The 17,487-nt window shown below is 32.7% G+C and overlaps 1 protein-coding gene across 1 annotated transcript in view; it reads right to left on the reverse strand.

Moving 5' to 3' along the window:
- Positions 1 to 17,487, reverse strand: part of LOC118184394 (uncharacterized) — a 42,735-nt gene that overhangs the window by 22,879 nt on the left and 2,369 nt on the right. The window contains exon 2 of the mRNA XM_035354058.2: positions 10,736 to 10,874. Coding sequence (XP_035209949.1) covers positions 10,736 to 10,874 — 139 coding nt within the window. The remainder of the gene's footprint in view (positions 1 to 10,735; positions 10,875 to 17,487) is intronic.

Here is a 17,487-nt window from a genome sequence, read left to right on the forward strand (position 1 = left end):
TTAATAATTCATAAAATTCGGAGCATAAAATATTCTAAGCGTAATGAAGGGGAAAAAAGATAAAATAAAGATAATAAATTGTGCTATAATACTCATCTATAATTTTAAAAAAGCAGCACAATTTAGAATTTTAAACAAAACTTTCAAAATTTCGTTTTTAAATATTTTAGTACTTTTTACTTATTTACACCAATGAAAAGCATAAAAATTGCAAAAGAAAACTGCTTGTTTGAAATTTTCTATTAGTTCAGATTTAAAATATTATTTTCTAAAAGAAGTAGTTACAAATTTCCTTACAGCATAGGAAAAGCTAAAAAAAGTTTTAAAAATCTAAAGTTTTAAAAATCAATCTCAATTTCAAAAATAAAAATATATAGAAATTCTAATTTGTGAAATGAGGCGCTACATACAGCTTTTTCTTGATAATTATACACGCTGCAATAGTCAACCTGTGTTAAATTTCTGCAAGTCGTCCCTACTCCTCCGGATGTGATCAAGGTGACAGCCGGCGACGCCTCAGACGAGGGAGAAAACCCATTTGGGTTAGTCTATTTCTTATAAGGTCCATGTATTACACATCATGACGTCATATGAATTAACCTGATATGTCAAAGCTTTTGTTTTCTGGTTCGGCAATAAAAAAATTATTTACGAGTTGGTTATTACTTACACAGAAATAACTGATTTCATTCCTATTGAAATATTTCATGCACTTTCTTTTCAGGTGCACATAGAAACCATAATTTTGCTTGGTCGTAGCTAGCAACTTTATATACAGTACATTAAAATAACTTTATACACAGTACTTATTGCATTCACATGTACTTTTATAATCTCCATGTATATATCGCAATATTTTTTTAACTATAATAGAGGTTTCTGCTTCAGTATACTAATTTGACAAGTTTATTATTATTATTATTATTATTATTTCTCTTTTTCAGTGATTCTTGAGTAAATACATGTATTCGTTTAGAAATCCATTGTGTCTGTAATAGAATCCGAACATCTTTATATTTGTATTAGGAGTTTCTCCATCAACATACTTATTTAAACCAGCAAATGTATTTCAGTACTGATTGTATATATGTCATATTTTAATGCGTGGATGTGTACCTGTGTTTCAACACTCCAATAGAAAGATTTATTCGGCCATTTCTAATTATGAAGAAATCTATGCGGCTTTGTCATTCTATGTTCACAGTGAATCATGGGAAAATCCCGTTTCACCGAAAATTTTAAGGCAAGTTTGTGCCGCATTCATAATCAAATCATTCATATCGTGTCATCGAGCCGTAGTCTTATTACACATATACATGTATTTATTTATAATATCTGTAAAAAATATTATCTGTATATCTGTATGAGCAATGGCCGCATCAACATTTTAACTATATTTATTCTAACTAGTTAATGTATTTCAATAGTGTTTGTTTACGTAAATGTTATTATCTAATTCTGTAACAGGACTCGGTATCGGTATATTTCCATTAGCGTATAACGTTGCGCGCCTCTAACTGGCACGCAACCAAGAGGTGACTGTGAAAGCTTGTATAAACCACAGAGTCTTATAAAGGGTTTAAGTCCCTTTTTATTCGACGTACTAATTTACAATTGCGTTCTCTTGACGCTTACAAACGGTGCCAACTCGGCAGTCAAAATAAAAATAAAAACCTGAAAAGAAATTAAAGACAATATTCTAACTACGAGGCTCTCTCAAATAACTAACTCACCGCGTTTTACAATACGGCTGCTAATTCAGCAGACTTGAAGCTCACTGGAACAATTGCAACTACTTCCCGCCAAGCACATAGGCCGCAACGCGGGGTTTTTCAAATCTCTATAACTACCTCCGCGCTCGCTAAGTAAGAATAACTCTCTCTCACCGAACTTGTTTCCTTCTATTTAAATCATACTACTTCCGCTGATAATTTGAATGCTTGCGCGTTCTACTCAAATTTACATATTCTGGCATTGGCAGTTCCAGGGGAAAGTAAGGATTGACAGGAAAGATAGTTTAAACTTAAAATAAATGTTAGTTAAAATAAATATAAACCCTACATTTGCCGCTGCCAGAATTTGGAAAACTTGGAAGCAGGTCCTACAAACGACCTGTTGTAAGTTTATCTAATTCTGAACTAACTGGCGAAAGCCTCGTTTACACAAAAATAATCTTATGTAACAATTAAAATTCTGTTACTCTTTACAATGGTTTCTTCTTACAGCAACTTTTCCTGGACTTCATCAATCAATCTTGGTCTTTCCTTCCAGCACCACGGAACTATCTTGAAAATTTAATTTGGCCCTCGCGGCCCTTAAAAAGTCCATACCTAAAATAAGAGAGTGTTGGAGGTGTTTCACCACAAAAATTAATACTTTGAGATTTTCCTCTTTTACCTGTACGTTTAATGCTACTTTCCCGATGCAGTGACATGTTTTTCCTTGCGCCGCTATAATTTCCGTATTTCTGGTTTTAAAGAGTCGTATCCTATAAAAATTCTTTTTGAAGAACTTTTCACTCATGAAATTGCCTTCTGCCCCTGTATCGATGAGGGCTTCTACTGGTACATCGCCAACCAGGACTTGTATAATTGGTAGCTGTGAGTTTTTTACGATGACTGTATTTAGATGTCTATTTGAGGGTTTTTCTAAAACTTCCGGGGTCTGGACCCTCCCTTTCACAGGCCCCTCTAGTCGTTTAAAGCTTTCCTTTCAATCTGTGTCTTCTGGGTACGCGGATGCTTATTTTCAAATTTTCTTTTTGGGCCTTGCCCTTCAAGTTTCGATGCGTTAGCTTGATAGTTCTTTCCCCCATATGAGCGATTTCCATTTCTTGTTTCCTCCTTCCTTCTGGTACTTTGAGAATATGTTTCTCCTCTCGCTCTTTCCGCGATTCTGCGATTTTGAAACTTCACCGCCAATTCGAAAAGTTCCTGCAATGTGGTTGGGTTTCTAATTTCAAAGTAGTCTTGGACAGCGGGTAACAATCTTGGTAATATTATTTCAATAATCTCCGCATCGGGTTTTTTCCCATACAACATATCCGTTAGCTTGATTTTTCGTAAAATAAAGTCCGTCAATTGTGCTGTATCCCGTTGATAGAAACTATATAGCTCGGCTTCCAGCCGTGCGCGATCTTTCACTATGGGGAAGGCCTTTACTAACAATTTTTTGAAATTTTCAAAAGTATACGTCGGGCTTCCAAATTCACCTAGAAGAAATTTGCGTATATTTTTCCACCATAGCGCGGCCTGTCCTCTTAGTGCTGATGTGGCGATAGCAACTTTTTGTCTTTCGGGCACAGGATAGAGCTGAAAGTGGTTTTCTATACCTTCTAAAAATACGGACACCGAATTTTTTCCGTCGAAATAGACGTTTGGCTTGATTGATGCTCTCAAAGTCTGGACCAGGTATCCAAATCCTTCTAACTGCGTTGTCATTTCTTGGTGTTGTCCAGCGGCTTCCATCCAGTTTTCGGCCATTTCAGTTCGATAAGTGTTCGGGCGCCAATATAACGTTGCGCGCCTCTAACTAGCACGCAGCCAAGAGGTGACTGTGAAAGCTTGTATAAACCACAGAGTCTTATAAAGGGTTTAAGTCCCTTTTTATTCGACGTACTAATTTACAATTGCGTTCTCTTGACGCTTACAAACGGTGCCAACTCGGCAGTCAAAATAAAAATAAAAACCTGAAAAGAAATTAAAGACAATATTCTAACTACGAGGCTCTCTCAAATAACTAACTCACCGCGTTTTACAATACGGCTGCTAATTCAGCAGACTTGAAGCTCACTGGAACAATTGCAACTACTTCCCGCCAAGCACAATAGGCCGCAACGCGGGGTTTTTCAAATCTCTATAACTACCTCCGCGCTCGCTAAGTAAGAATAACTCTCTCTCACCGAACTTGTTTCCTTCTATTTAAATCATACTACTTCCGCTGATAATTTGAATGCTTGCGCGTTCTACTCAAATTTACATATTCTGGCATTGGCAGTTCCAGGGGAAAGTAAGGATTGACAGGAAAGATAGTTTAAACTTAAAATAAATGTTAGTTAAAATAAATATAAACCCTACAAGCGATACCCCGTTAATATATTTTGGGCTAGTTTATGTACTTTCAAGTTATGTACAAGTATACTTATGTATTTATTTACAAATTTACGGTGTCTGTAACAGGAACTGAGCAGCTGCATATTTGTATTAGGAAGGGTTCCAGTTAATGTATTTAATAGCGACTGTATACTTACATGCAGTTTGTATGTAATACCTGTAATAAGGACTTAGATGAGAAGGGCTAGGTCATAGAGCTTTCCTCCCTGAAACAGGAAGTGAGGAGTGATGACGTAGTCATGTTGACGATGACTGCAAAGATGCAATTCGCAGAGAAGAAATAAACATTTTAAATTTGAAAGAAACAGCCTTAAAAACTGTGCGGAGAAAAATAGCTTTAATTTATAAGAGATGTAATTACTACAAGCATTTATAACGTTTAAAAGATTGATAATACTTATTTTTGTTAATTGAAGAATAATAGATGAAATACGGTACATTTTCTTAACCCTTTCGCGCCGAATGTTACGTATACGTGCCAGCAAGAAATGCACCTGTTTCCCGGCCGACACGCTAGCGTGCCAGAGCGTTTTCTTGTTCCCACCCGGCTGTCACACATTTGTGCCAGTGCCCTGGAACGTTTTAAAAACTATAACGTACATAGCCGGCGCAAGATGGCATTGTATGTCCATATGGTTTCCGACACATGTAGATTTGACCTTCTACTCAAAATGAGAGTAGCATGACTCACATACACGTGGGTTTTGATTATATATGATATAAACATAAGGGGAAAGGAATGTTTCCGAATGGCATGATTTATTATAGCTATTTAAGCTATCATATATGTTAAAATTAGCGTTTAAGTATCTTTTTCCTTTATTTTACATGAGAATATATAAAAAATATTTCAGATGTATAATGTTAAAAGTCATTAAATGGTAAGTAATAAGGAAAATAAAATGTGTAAAATATATATTTAAACAAGAAATAACTTAAATAAAAAAAAAGTATGTATACAAATATAATATAATGCAGGGGGTTCTCAAACGATGGTACGCTTACCACTGGTGGTACGCAAGAGAAAAATAGATGGTACGCTAAGAAGCAAAGTATTTTTAACTATTAAATTAATAAATTAAAACCCCAACATACTGATTTTTTCCTCTAACACTCGTAAATTTATGCTATCTGAGCTTTGTTCAAGAGTGCTGGTGGTAGTAGTACTTTGTAGTGGTGGTACCAAAGGCTTCCAATTTTTGTTTAGATGGTACACAGAACATTATTAAACAACGCGTTGATATTTCGGTAATTTCATGGATATAGGCTTAATAGCAAAAAACCCTCCAGCCCTAGGTAGACACTCGTGAAAAAGACTGCCGCTTCAGCAATAAGCATGCGTCTGCGCTTTCTATCTCGAAAGGGTTAAAAGACGTAGGTTCCCCCCCCCTCCTGTGCATTTATTATTAAATCATGAAGAAAAAAATCTGATGCGTACACCACATGACTTCCTTGTACGGAATATTAAATTATACGGATTTATTTATTTATTTTTTTTTCATTTCATTTAAACTTATTGGATTGAATTAAATCTACTTCCTCGATAGCGCATAAGTCACAATAGAATAAATGCCCTCTTTAAAATTCACTATATTTGTTTATCATAGTGACACTCTGGGGCTAGGTTCATTTAACAGCGTTACATTTCATTCATTTTATAATTCAGAATGCACAAAATTTATATCATCTGAAGAATTATCTAACCGTTCCCACATGTTTTATTCAAATACTGTAATAAATCTAAAAGGATGTATAAAAGAAATTAAAGAAACAAACAACAGTTTTTCACAGACGTTTCAGTGTTTCTCATTCAATTAATTCAGTTCTCACTTCGCGACAAGGCAAAAATACATAAAAGCTCAAAATATCTGTATTAAAAATTACGAAGTAAATCTTAAACATTCATTTCCTCGAATAAATCTCAGAATAGATTGAGCATGATTTAATTCGCAATAATAAATTAAGGTGTTATCTTTGTTGTTGCGAAGCTTAGCTTTTCTAGATTGGCAACAAATCCACTATTTTGCTAAGTTTCAAATGTAGACAAACATAACCACCATGGTAATAAAAAAATAGGCTTAGCCCCAGGTAAAAACTTTTCCGTTGTTGATAATTCCACAATTATTGCATGCAGATTAACTAAAGGAATAAAATTCTTAACCAGAACAACATAATTCAATCATTTTAAAGCAAAAAATGCACAATTTACAAATATATAAGAATAAAAAAACTGAGCTCACTGAGTCGAGTAACATATATTTATGCGGCCGATTGCAAATAAAATACGAGATGCACATCTACATGTTATAACAGTCCTACATACAAAATTTCAACGGTCTGAGGCTACTCATTTTTGAGTTATGCGAGATACGTACGTACGAAAAGACGCCACGAAAAATTCTCTTCAGAATTCATTTTAAATCAGTTTTATAATTTTTTTTTTGGGGGGGGGAAAGATTCCTTTATTCTGTCCCTTACGTACAGATGTCATGCAAAAAATTGCATTCCATAGCCGTCAAAATGGATATTTTCGTTGAAATATGATACCCACAAATTTTAGCGATTACAATACTTTCTTTTTACTTCGTACAAGGAAATAAAAAGCTATGGCATTCATTATCTTTTCTTCATCTGCATACTAAGAGACAGAATTCTATTACTCTATAGATAACTATAATAACAGCTTTTTTAAAGTTAAACTAAAAAAAAAAAAAAAAAAAAATTTAGTTTGGCGTCGTTTTGAATATAAATGTAAATTTTTTTTCTGCATCTTAAGAAGAGGAACTTATGTTTGACTGCCCATGAAATCAATAGTTTTATTCAAAATTTTATCTAATCTAAGATTACCTTTTTGACCTAATTATAAACTTTACATTGGTGTTTTTCTCTTTCGATTTGAATAGATATTGTAATTCCGTATGATAACATATATTGTAAAAATAATTGTCTAGCTGACACTTATACACACACATTACATTTAAATAAATACAAGATCGTTATCTTAAGTTTGACAAAAGAACTTTGCTCACAGCTTCTAAAGAGAATTGCTTAATCTTTCAAAAGAGGGGGGCAAAGGAGGAAGATCTTTTTATGCGAATTCACTTTGACGTTTTATACGATTATAAATTAGCTAAAATGCTAAGCTAGCTTTGTTTTTTAAAAATTATCAACACACTCGTTTTTATTTTTACAGTTAAAGCATTCAGCAATATTTACATCGTCATTTGTGAGTTCTGTTTTAAAATCATTCGTATTTGATTTACCATTCCTATTATTATTTTCGTAATCCACCTGAAAATTAATTTTCTTCAAATTTAATTGGCGTACTCTTTCAAAAGAACCCTGCATTATTTTTCTTTCCTTGACGCAGTATTGGATTATAAGTAGTTTCTTTTGCGGTAATCTAAGCAAGCCGTTTTTCATGTGATCTTCGCAATCAATGCATATAAAATATTCGCTGCAAATTTTTGCGTTCTTAACATTAATAGAATCCCATCTTTGACACATGTATGCATTTTTTTTCGCCAAATGTAAATTGCTCTTTGGAAAAATACGAAATACAATATTACTATCTTTGTCATTTTCATGAATTTTTTGACACTTTGCTACAACGCAAGAGTGCATATTACATAAACGATACTTTACAACAGTGGTCTCAGACCTACATTGCACAATCTGAAAGTAGCTGACGGACAGCAATTACAAATATATATATATATATATATATATATATATATATATATATATATATATATATGCTCACATATATAAAGAAAATCTGAAAGCTTTCGGATTTTATATTAAGCCTAAAATGGCGTTTTTGTAACGTTTTATGTGTTACCTTTATTTATTAAATATCATGTTTTACGCATTTAAACCACATAAAATTCAATTCAACAGCAATATCACAAAATATTTAAAAACTGCAAAAGAGCATATCTTTAGAACTTCCGATACACAGTCTCACGCGCTAGAGATAAAAATGTTTTTTTCCGTACAGAATTGCCATTGTTTGCTCTGAAATCATTGATTTTGTTAATCAAAAATTCGTTAAAGTTTTACAAAAGAAAAAGGTAATAAAACAAATTCAAAATTCAAAATTCGGGCTTCCAAGTGCCCGTGTTCGGTTAGAGAACTACGTTATTCAAAATTTGATGGCTCTAGGTACTGTTGTTTTTTCACAAAGCGAGACACATTCATGCAGATTCTTCATTATTTAATTTCCTTAAATATAATACATGGCGATAATATTTGGTGACAACAGTTTGAAAAGTGAACCAACGCAGAAAGCGAAACGACGGAATATGCCGTTTTGAGACTAATAGTTTTTCGGGTCTAACGCCGCTTTGTGCTAAAAAAAGAAAGAAAAAAAAAAAGGGCAGGATTATTTTTTTTTTAACAAAACAAATTTTTTTAATTAATTTCAGACTTTTTACTAGGTATTTGTAAAAACATACGAATAAAAATAACACAAAGAAAAATATCAAATTTATACTAATATTTTGCCTGAAATCTAAAAGTTGGTACGCGCAAGAAATTTCTGTTGGTCACAATCTGTAATTCAGAGACAGCTATATATTAAAATTTTCAAATTGGCGTTTATTCATCTAATAGTAATATACTGAACTATTAAGTAACTTACTTTTAATTTAAACGAAAAAGAAATATACTAAAAATTTATTTCTAAGAGGGACAAAACTTGAGAGTAAATAATGTCAACCTATTCTCTTTCTTTTATTTATTAGATTTTCCTATGGCACAAAACAGAAACATAATATTTGTATGTAAATTATTGTAAACACCTTTGTCCTTTACTACACCTTTCAGCTGCACCACCTCATGACGTTTCGATTTTCATGAAGTTTGTAATCTTGGAGGGAAATTGCTAAAACGTTTCATCACAAACTGTAGATACTCATCGGCAGTCTATTTCTTTTCGTAGATTCATTAATTTCCAACTACGAACAAAAACATTTTTCTTATGTAAATGTACTCAAAAACAAAGCGAGTATTCTTATTCAAAAAATTCGAAACTTAAGTTATTTATCTTTTGACAAGTACTAATAAAAGTTAATCAAATTTGTATCATAAAATCTTTGAAAAAGATATATATCAGAAAAGTTACGTTCGTTTTTTGGTAATGAATATTACTTAAAACTGGACTCCAGACCATTAAAATCTTAAACATTTTCTTCAAATTCTTGTCATAATAATGCTAATTAGTTTACGGGAAATGTACTCGCAGGCGGCATTAAATTACTTCGAGGGCCGCCAGCTTGACTTTAACACAGCTTAACTAGAAAACAATATATGTGATTAACATTAATTTGGAAAGTCCACATTGCTAGTTTTAAACAGGCGAAGTTTAAACAGATGCAAAAATGACGTCAGACTACTTCCTGTTAACCACTCTACGAGGATCGTGTCGGCGAGGAGTCGCACAAAGGAATGATCTAACCCTTCTGCTTAACCCTGACCTGTATTAGTATTGAGTATCTGTACATTTGCATTAGTGATGCTGTCATCAACATATTTAGGCGGATACACATGTACTATTTATGTACAAATTTACTGTGTCTCTGACAGAAATTCGGCAACATAAAGAATTCCTTACTTGAATAATTGATCTCTTTGCACACAGTAATAATGCTTCATTGCCAGCACATTGTTCCCCATTCCCCTCCAAAATGTTACTCTCGTTATAGTTAGTTCACAACTCACATTTTTTTTAATTCGTTCACTCACTTTCCCTTGCAAAGACAGACTTTGACGAAAGGCTGGTTCACATAGGAAAGGGGCCTGTTGGTCTGTTTAAGTCCCGTCGACGACTGTAATTATTTCTTAGCGTCCCTTCAGTCCCTTCGTAGGTTCATAGCCTTAGGTTTCGTCCAGACGGAAGTTTTGTCGTCATAAGATTTTATGGGTTAAATCAATTTAAAAATCAGAAAGGATTATCAGGATTTAGGTCATAGCCCATAAGGGACGGAAAAGTTGCGCATGCGCAAATGTGTAACTGAGCAAAACCGTCGACCGATGTCTGCTTCGTTGTGATTGATAGGCTCTTTTACCAAATGGCATAAGTTGAAAAATTAGGACATTTAGATAAAATTTTTAAGGCAATTTTAGTGACGTGGCAAGGTCTTGTTGCCCAGCAACGAAGCTCGGCTTAAGCCACTTACGATTTGAAAACCATCGTGTGATCGAAGCTTGACCGCAAGTTCGTATGCCTATTATACGCTGTCTTGACCGTACCAATGCTCTTGAAGCTCTATATTATCAGTCCTGTTTGCCTACGTCATTCAACATCGTAGATGACTTCGTACATGAAATGCTAATCTTCAGTTAGCTATTGCAAAGTTTTTCAATTCGTCATTCATGCTGCAACAAAGTTAGAAAGGTGATTCCGCTTATTAGATAGTGCTAGGGCACACCAGCACAGGCGGCCTCTGAATTGAACATGTTCGTTCATGAAAGGCCTTTTTCTATTTTTAATAACAATATTCATGAAACTATTATGGAATACATTATTACACAAATATAAACGAAAAATGTTAGAAAGATAGCAGTTATATGAATAATCAATACAGAGCAGCGTTTTATAAATTAGATGCAAGACAACTTACTCGCACAATCGATTCAATTCGTACTCCACAACTTCCGTAGTCTGAAAAATATCTAAGTTGACCAGAAATTGTTGAAATGCATGTAGACAATGTATGACAACTGTCTCGTTGCATCTTGTGCCCGCGGATGCCCTTGTAGCTAGAAGTAGTTATTAGAGGATTGAGATAAAACTTGTTACAAGCAAAGAAATAATTCATAAAATGGTTTATTTTCAAAGGAAGAAAGAGAGAGACAATTGAATGTGTTAACAATGAATGAATGGTAAGGAAATAATAAGTTTTAATTTACAGTTATGGTATGGAACAAAACAGAAGAATCATCTATGAAACAAATAACATTGGCAAAAGGATATTGATGAGATTATTATGACTATTATTATTATTTGAACTAATAGTAAAGTTCAGTTACTAACAAATTATGATCGGAAGCAAGAGAAAGAAAAATGACAGATTTAGGATACATAATAATTTTAATTTTAATTCAACTAAAAATTTTTTTTCTCGGTTTCAGTAAAAAAGGGCTCTTGCAATATGTTGAATGTTTCTTATAAAAAAAAGAAGTTTTTAGTGTTGTAAAAATTATTTTAAGGTGTCAAATTTAGTCTATTGGTTTTTGAAAGAAAAAACAAATATCAGATTCACACATAGTTTCCCAAACGATTTCTCCGCAGGCGAGAAGCTTATTATATGGCTTTGGAAATGTGTTTTATTAATTGCATTAATGATGAAGATGTTCATAAAACTAGCAATTGGGTAAACAACCATCTTTCATTAATCTAAAAGTATTAATGAATATTACATCTCATCGCCGGTCTAAATAAATATTCTTAAAAATTAGATTATTATAAAGCAATTACAATAGCTAGATTTCCTGTTAAGCATCAGACACAGAACTTGCAAATATTTGAATTAATATATTTACATGAAAATTTAATTTACATAAATTTAAACATTAAAAATAATGAAATAAAGTAAAGCCGTTATAAAATACATACACATTTTAGTGGTTCGCTTAGTTGTCGCACTGAAAAGTATATTTAAGATTTTAAAGCAGAACTTGGAATTGCTATGAGACTAGCACTTCACAAGACCTCCTGGTTCATTAGTGCTGTTGTGAATTTTCTCTATAAACAGTTCGATCTTCGATACCTGCCGCCTCCAAAATTATTTAAAGCAGTCAGTGTTTCATATAAATATAATTCAAGCATAACTATTAATTAAAATATTGGAACTTTTCCGTTACAAGGTATACGCGCCAAACAATTTTCCACGAAATGATGCAAGCGCAGAGTTGCCTATTAACAGATGCTAAATTTAATGTATTGCTCTTAATTCTTATAACTGTGTTCGCGTTTTCAAGACTATTGTCAATAAAGTGTGTTACTCTATTATGTTCTTTTTTTCCTTTGTCTTTTTAAACAACCAACTTAGATTATTTCTCAAGTTTAGAAGAATTTTATCGTGATTAAAGCGAGCTAATGACGAAAGAATACTATCTCGAAGGAATTATCAAGTAGGCAAAAATGTCTTTTTAGAGAATATTATTTGGTGCATGCTGTCCTATAGCGAAGGAGTTTCAAAATAATTAATAAAGGTTTTAAAGCTACCCCATCAAAAAATATGTATTGTCAGGACTTGTGTTTCTCTTTATTTGCGTTGGAAACAGGAATGATCCTGAATAGGAACAAGGAGCTTACTCAAGCTATGTTCAAGAAGGTGTGAAGTAGACAATACAAGCAGGAAGGGTATACAAAACCCTTTATTTTCAATACTTTACAGGTATTTCCGAACTTCGGAATACAGAGACCAACCACTTGTGGTCTGAACGTAAGAATATAAAAACTACTAACTAATAACTAAAAGCTAACTTTGAATTAGTATACAAATGCCTAGCACTAAGACTGGCCTTTATTTAAAAAAGGTACGTATGTAGTATGCCGAGCTGCTAAAACTACGATACGTCTGCAAATATCAAGAGGGCTAAACCTCTGGCCTTAAAGTCAACCAGCAACCGAGTGAAAACTCGTAAAACTACAATGGCAAGCGGCTTACTTCCTAAAACTCCGTCTCTCTCTCTCTCTCTTGGCAAAAAGCCACAACTTAAGTACTTGGCGTTAGCAAGACAATTTGCATAAACAAATTAAAGCATTTAATTTTGGCCGGAAGTAGAAAATAAGAAGTGATAGTACAGTTTTAAAATAAAATAAACGTTAGTAAAACTTATGATCCTTACAGTATAATGTACATTTTAATTCATTTCAAAGCTACAATATGCCCAGATAAAAAGTAAGTAGCATACCTCAAATACTTTCATGGCTTATTTCAGTTGTTTGAAAGTAACATCAGTACATGTCCACGAATTTTATCGTGGCAGGAACGCAGAGGTGTGTGTATCATTTTCACAGGCCTTGGACACTTTATAACAGTACAACTTTGCCCAGTTCGGAATTTATAAGGGAAAACCTGTGAAGGATAGATTCAAGGATTTCCCGTACCCTCTTCTCTTATCAGTAAACCAATCAAGAAGACTTAGTCTCGCCATGCATTTTAAGTGCCCCTAACAGCAAAGACGCTATACATTTACTAACTCCAAGCTTTCTATAGGACTCACTCAAATCCGAATTCAGCAGCACGGCAGCCAGCATCTCTAATCACTATACCAATCAATGCGGCATATCTCAAATGTAAATGGTATAAATTACCCTCAGTAAGTCTGATATTTGGATGGGAATTTAACAGAACTTCAGGTAGCACTGTCACGCAAGGATAATTCTCTCTCCATAGAGTTCCTAACAGGCTCACAAGACACATTCTTCAGCAATCAGTGTATTAAACTCACAATGATTCTATCCTTATTTTATCTTATTCATTCCAGTAAAATTAATATTTCTGTGAAGTATGACATGAATTTAAAAAAATTAGAAACGGAAATTAGAACAAGCATTTTAAAATCTTTGTTGTCCTTCTAAATATTCCGATGCATTCGTTGGGAATAACCGAACCCATTGGTTATTTGATCATCTCATCCCTGATAAAGTTGATTAAAGACCAAATGTGGCAACTAAGTTACAACAGCGAGAAAGGGAAAATTCCGTTCCATTTTTAATGAATAATGGAAGTGGCTGGTTAAATTTGAAAGTTTGATATCGCACGGTTTGCCAAGTGGCAACACATTCCTTTTAAATCAGCGAGTTTGTTAATCAAAATTTCATTAAGCTCGTACAAAAGATTAAATAAGTAAAAAGCGAATTCAAAATTCAAAATTCGGACTTCGAGGGGCTTGTCTAGCTATGTGTTTGGGAGGGAGGATTACGTGTGTTCAAAATTTGGTAACTCTAAGTGCCATCGTTTTCCCTTAATGCGAGGAATATACATACATAAACACACACACATATAAATTCTTTATTACTTAATCGCAAAGATCACGACTGCATTGTTTGGATGGAGGTTTGACAGTCTGCGAAGTTTCTAAAAGCGATGAAGAATGAATGTTAATAACGAATGTATATAAGAACAGTAATTGATCAAGCAATGAAAAATTAAATTTCTTTGATTGCTTGAAGATATTTGTTTTTGAAATATTATTAAAAATTATACAATATTAACAACTCAGCATTATTTCCTAAATATTCTTGAAAATGTCGTAAGCTAATATAGCTTTCATGTCACATCAGAAAAATGCTTCCGAAATTGAGTCATGATCTCCATTTCATATTCTTGTTTCTCTATCTTTGCATTCTTCGTTTAGAGGATAAAACCTCATTTTGTAAGGATTTTAGTTTAATTAGCCCTTATGATTTTATTTATGCTATCACTTTTACTTTTCTCTAACTCTCATCAGGATGTAAATGAGATAATGTATATAAGAGTAGAGTTCTTGAAAGTTAGACAGAAAAAGCTAAAGAGCTTTGTCAGCGATACTATACTATTCCCTCGTAAAGCTATGAGAATTACGTTACTCGGCGTTAGCTTTTCGCCAACCGAGTTACTCGTGCAGATTAGTTTAGAATTCAGAAAATGCTTGTTTGATTGTATATTTGTAAATCGATAGTACTAAACTGCTTTGAATTTTAATTCATATTTTATGTTATCTGAACTCCGCAATCTGCGGAGGTAACTTCTGTAAACATCTATTTCACTTGCGTATTAATGGAACCACCTTGGCGCAATCTGACGATATTTTACCGATGAAAAGGTAAAATTTACTTATCGGGTGAAAGTTGATGATTTTTGTGACTTTTTTTAAAAGATTTCCAAACTATCGACGTTTGTCATAAGTTGTCAATGATTAGCAACATTTGAAAATAAAACATACTTTAGCAATTTAGAATACAGGTTTTAATTATTAAATAAGGATTACGTGATACATTTAAAAAATAAAGCACTACATTCATTTCAATTTTCTTGTATGTTATTTGCGTTGTTCTTCTCCTCAAATATACGTAGCGATCTGTTTTTCTTTTTTCTTACATAAGGTCAGAAAATGCAGAGACTCGGGATCGCGCAAACTTCGGCAACACCGGTTATCTACCTAACTTATTTCCTCGCTGTTCTCTTTATTTATGCTTACCTCTTTATATTTAAAAATTAACTTTAAGATAAAAAAATTCATGATTTGTCTATAAAAATCGTTGAAACTTGGAATAAAAAAAAAAAAAAAAAAAAAAAAGCGCATGTGAAAAAGGTGCTGTTACTTGACTGAAGAATTGTTATGGACATGGTTACCCATGGAGGTAGGAAGTAAGATGGAGTCGCCCTAAACAAGTTTCTCCGTACCCTGCTCTGAAGCACCGGCGATGCCTACGTGGTGACCAACACATTGGGTCATTTACCATTGAGTTCTATGGGATTTGACGCGTTCGGGTGTAAATATTTTGTAATTACGTCGCAAATATACATATAAATGTATATATTTTCTTTTTCTACAACACTTCAGAGTCCTAAGTATGTGAAAACAACATATTTTTAAACAACATTTCATTCTGAACGGAATTAAATGCTATACTTTTCACAGGATAGTTTTCTCAGAATGGTTTAATTTGAATGAAATATTTTCACAAGTTTTCGTTAATTACATTAGAAAAAAAAATTAAGGTAATTCGATTTTATTCGGTTAAGGTACAAAAATTAAGATCAAAGTTTATTGTATTATTAATATTAAAATTATGCATTATTTCTTTTCTATTTATAGAGCTTCTTCCTGAAATACTTTCTTAAATATGACATGATTTTTTGGCTTCTTTTAAGTCGAAAAATGTAAGTTAATTTATAATTAATGCTCTATTCGGTTCATTTTAAATTAGAGAATTAGGAATTAGCAAAATACTTTAAATAAGTATTTCGCTAATTCCTAATAATTAAATAGGTATTAAATAGTATTTGACTTTCTCTGAACATTTCTGAAAGGGAATAAAATAAGTTTTTTTTTAAGTATTATTTAAAACTTGTAACTGAGTTATAAAATGTAAAGGGAATAACTCTTTTAATTATACTTATCAGATTTTTTTTTTACCCTTCATTTCAACAATACATATTCCAAAACTCCTTATTACGTTCTTAAGTGCGCATCTCATAGCATTTGCTTTACAATACCTTTTAACAGATTGCTTTCCAATACGAACAATTCTTGCTTAAATAGTTTTATAACGTATTTGTCAACAGGATTTCAATTTATGTTTACAATTCAATATTAAAGTTATTATATATTTAGATAACATTTATAATCATTATAAATTAGATACATTTAATCATTAGATTTCTTCACAGTACTTTCACAGTTGTTTATAAGTGAATAAATTCTTCATTTCAAATACATTTATAAATAATTTAATGAATATTTAAGTATTTTGACAAAGGCAGATACATGCTTTTTGCAAGCACATGCATAAATACCCATACATATTTCCTATTTATCATTTCCGGCATGTGCAAATCTTTAATTTCTGTGCATTCACTATATTTTTCGTGTAAAGTAATTTACACTAATTTAGCATACACCCGAAAGTTTTACATAAAAAATATATATGAATATAATTTGAATGAAAATTATAAGTATTATTTTTAATACCCACTCAAAGGTCAGTTTTTGTTCAAAATTCCTCCACGATGGCATCTCTCTCTTTAGGCAGATAGCCCTTGCATGCGTTACTCTATTTAATAAAAACTTGCAACTGTCCAGTGCAATTAGACCTATGTGCCTAATTACAAATATTTTAACATACATAATTTTATATTTACATTTAGCCATCAAGTTTCAAACTTTTCAAATCTTCTTGAAAATAAATCTTGGCAGATCTCTTTTAGCAATTTTCTTAAAAATCTATATTTTTGTAGTGCAACAGCTTAGAATTTTATAAAACAAATTCATAATCAAAATCGCTGTTGTTAGTTATCGAAAAATAACCAAGATGTGATTTTTGCGTAAATGTCAGTAAACTATACAAATTGCTATTATCCATTACACTATGAATGTTTCTTTCATGCGAGAGTGTCCCTTTTTCGATTTCTATGGAACTGTCGTGTGTCGAAATACTATCAGAATCTTGTCAAGCGAGCTTCTGAATGTAAACAAAGAACACCCCGTCTGGTGACCCAAGCTTCAAAGCAGTGCTTCACTTCTAGCGCGGAATGGCCCCTCCTCCCTTTCCTACCTCCATGTGGTTACCAGAGTCTGGTACATTCTGAAAATAACGAAATTCTGAAATTCTGAAAAAAAAAAAAAAAAATTGTCCCTATAGTTACTTTCAGAAGCT

The sequence above is a fragment of the Stegodyphus dumicola genome, chromosome 6 (assembly GCF_044657685.1).
Source record: "Stegodyphus dumicola isolate Sdum_Otavi_A_Nest chromosome 6, ASM4465768v1".
Lineage (NCBI taxonomy): Eukaryota > Metazoa > Arthropoda > Arachnida > Araneae > Eresidae > Stegodyphus > Stegodyphus dumicola.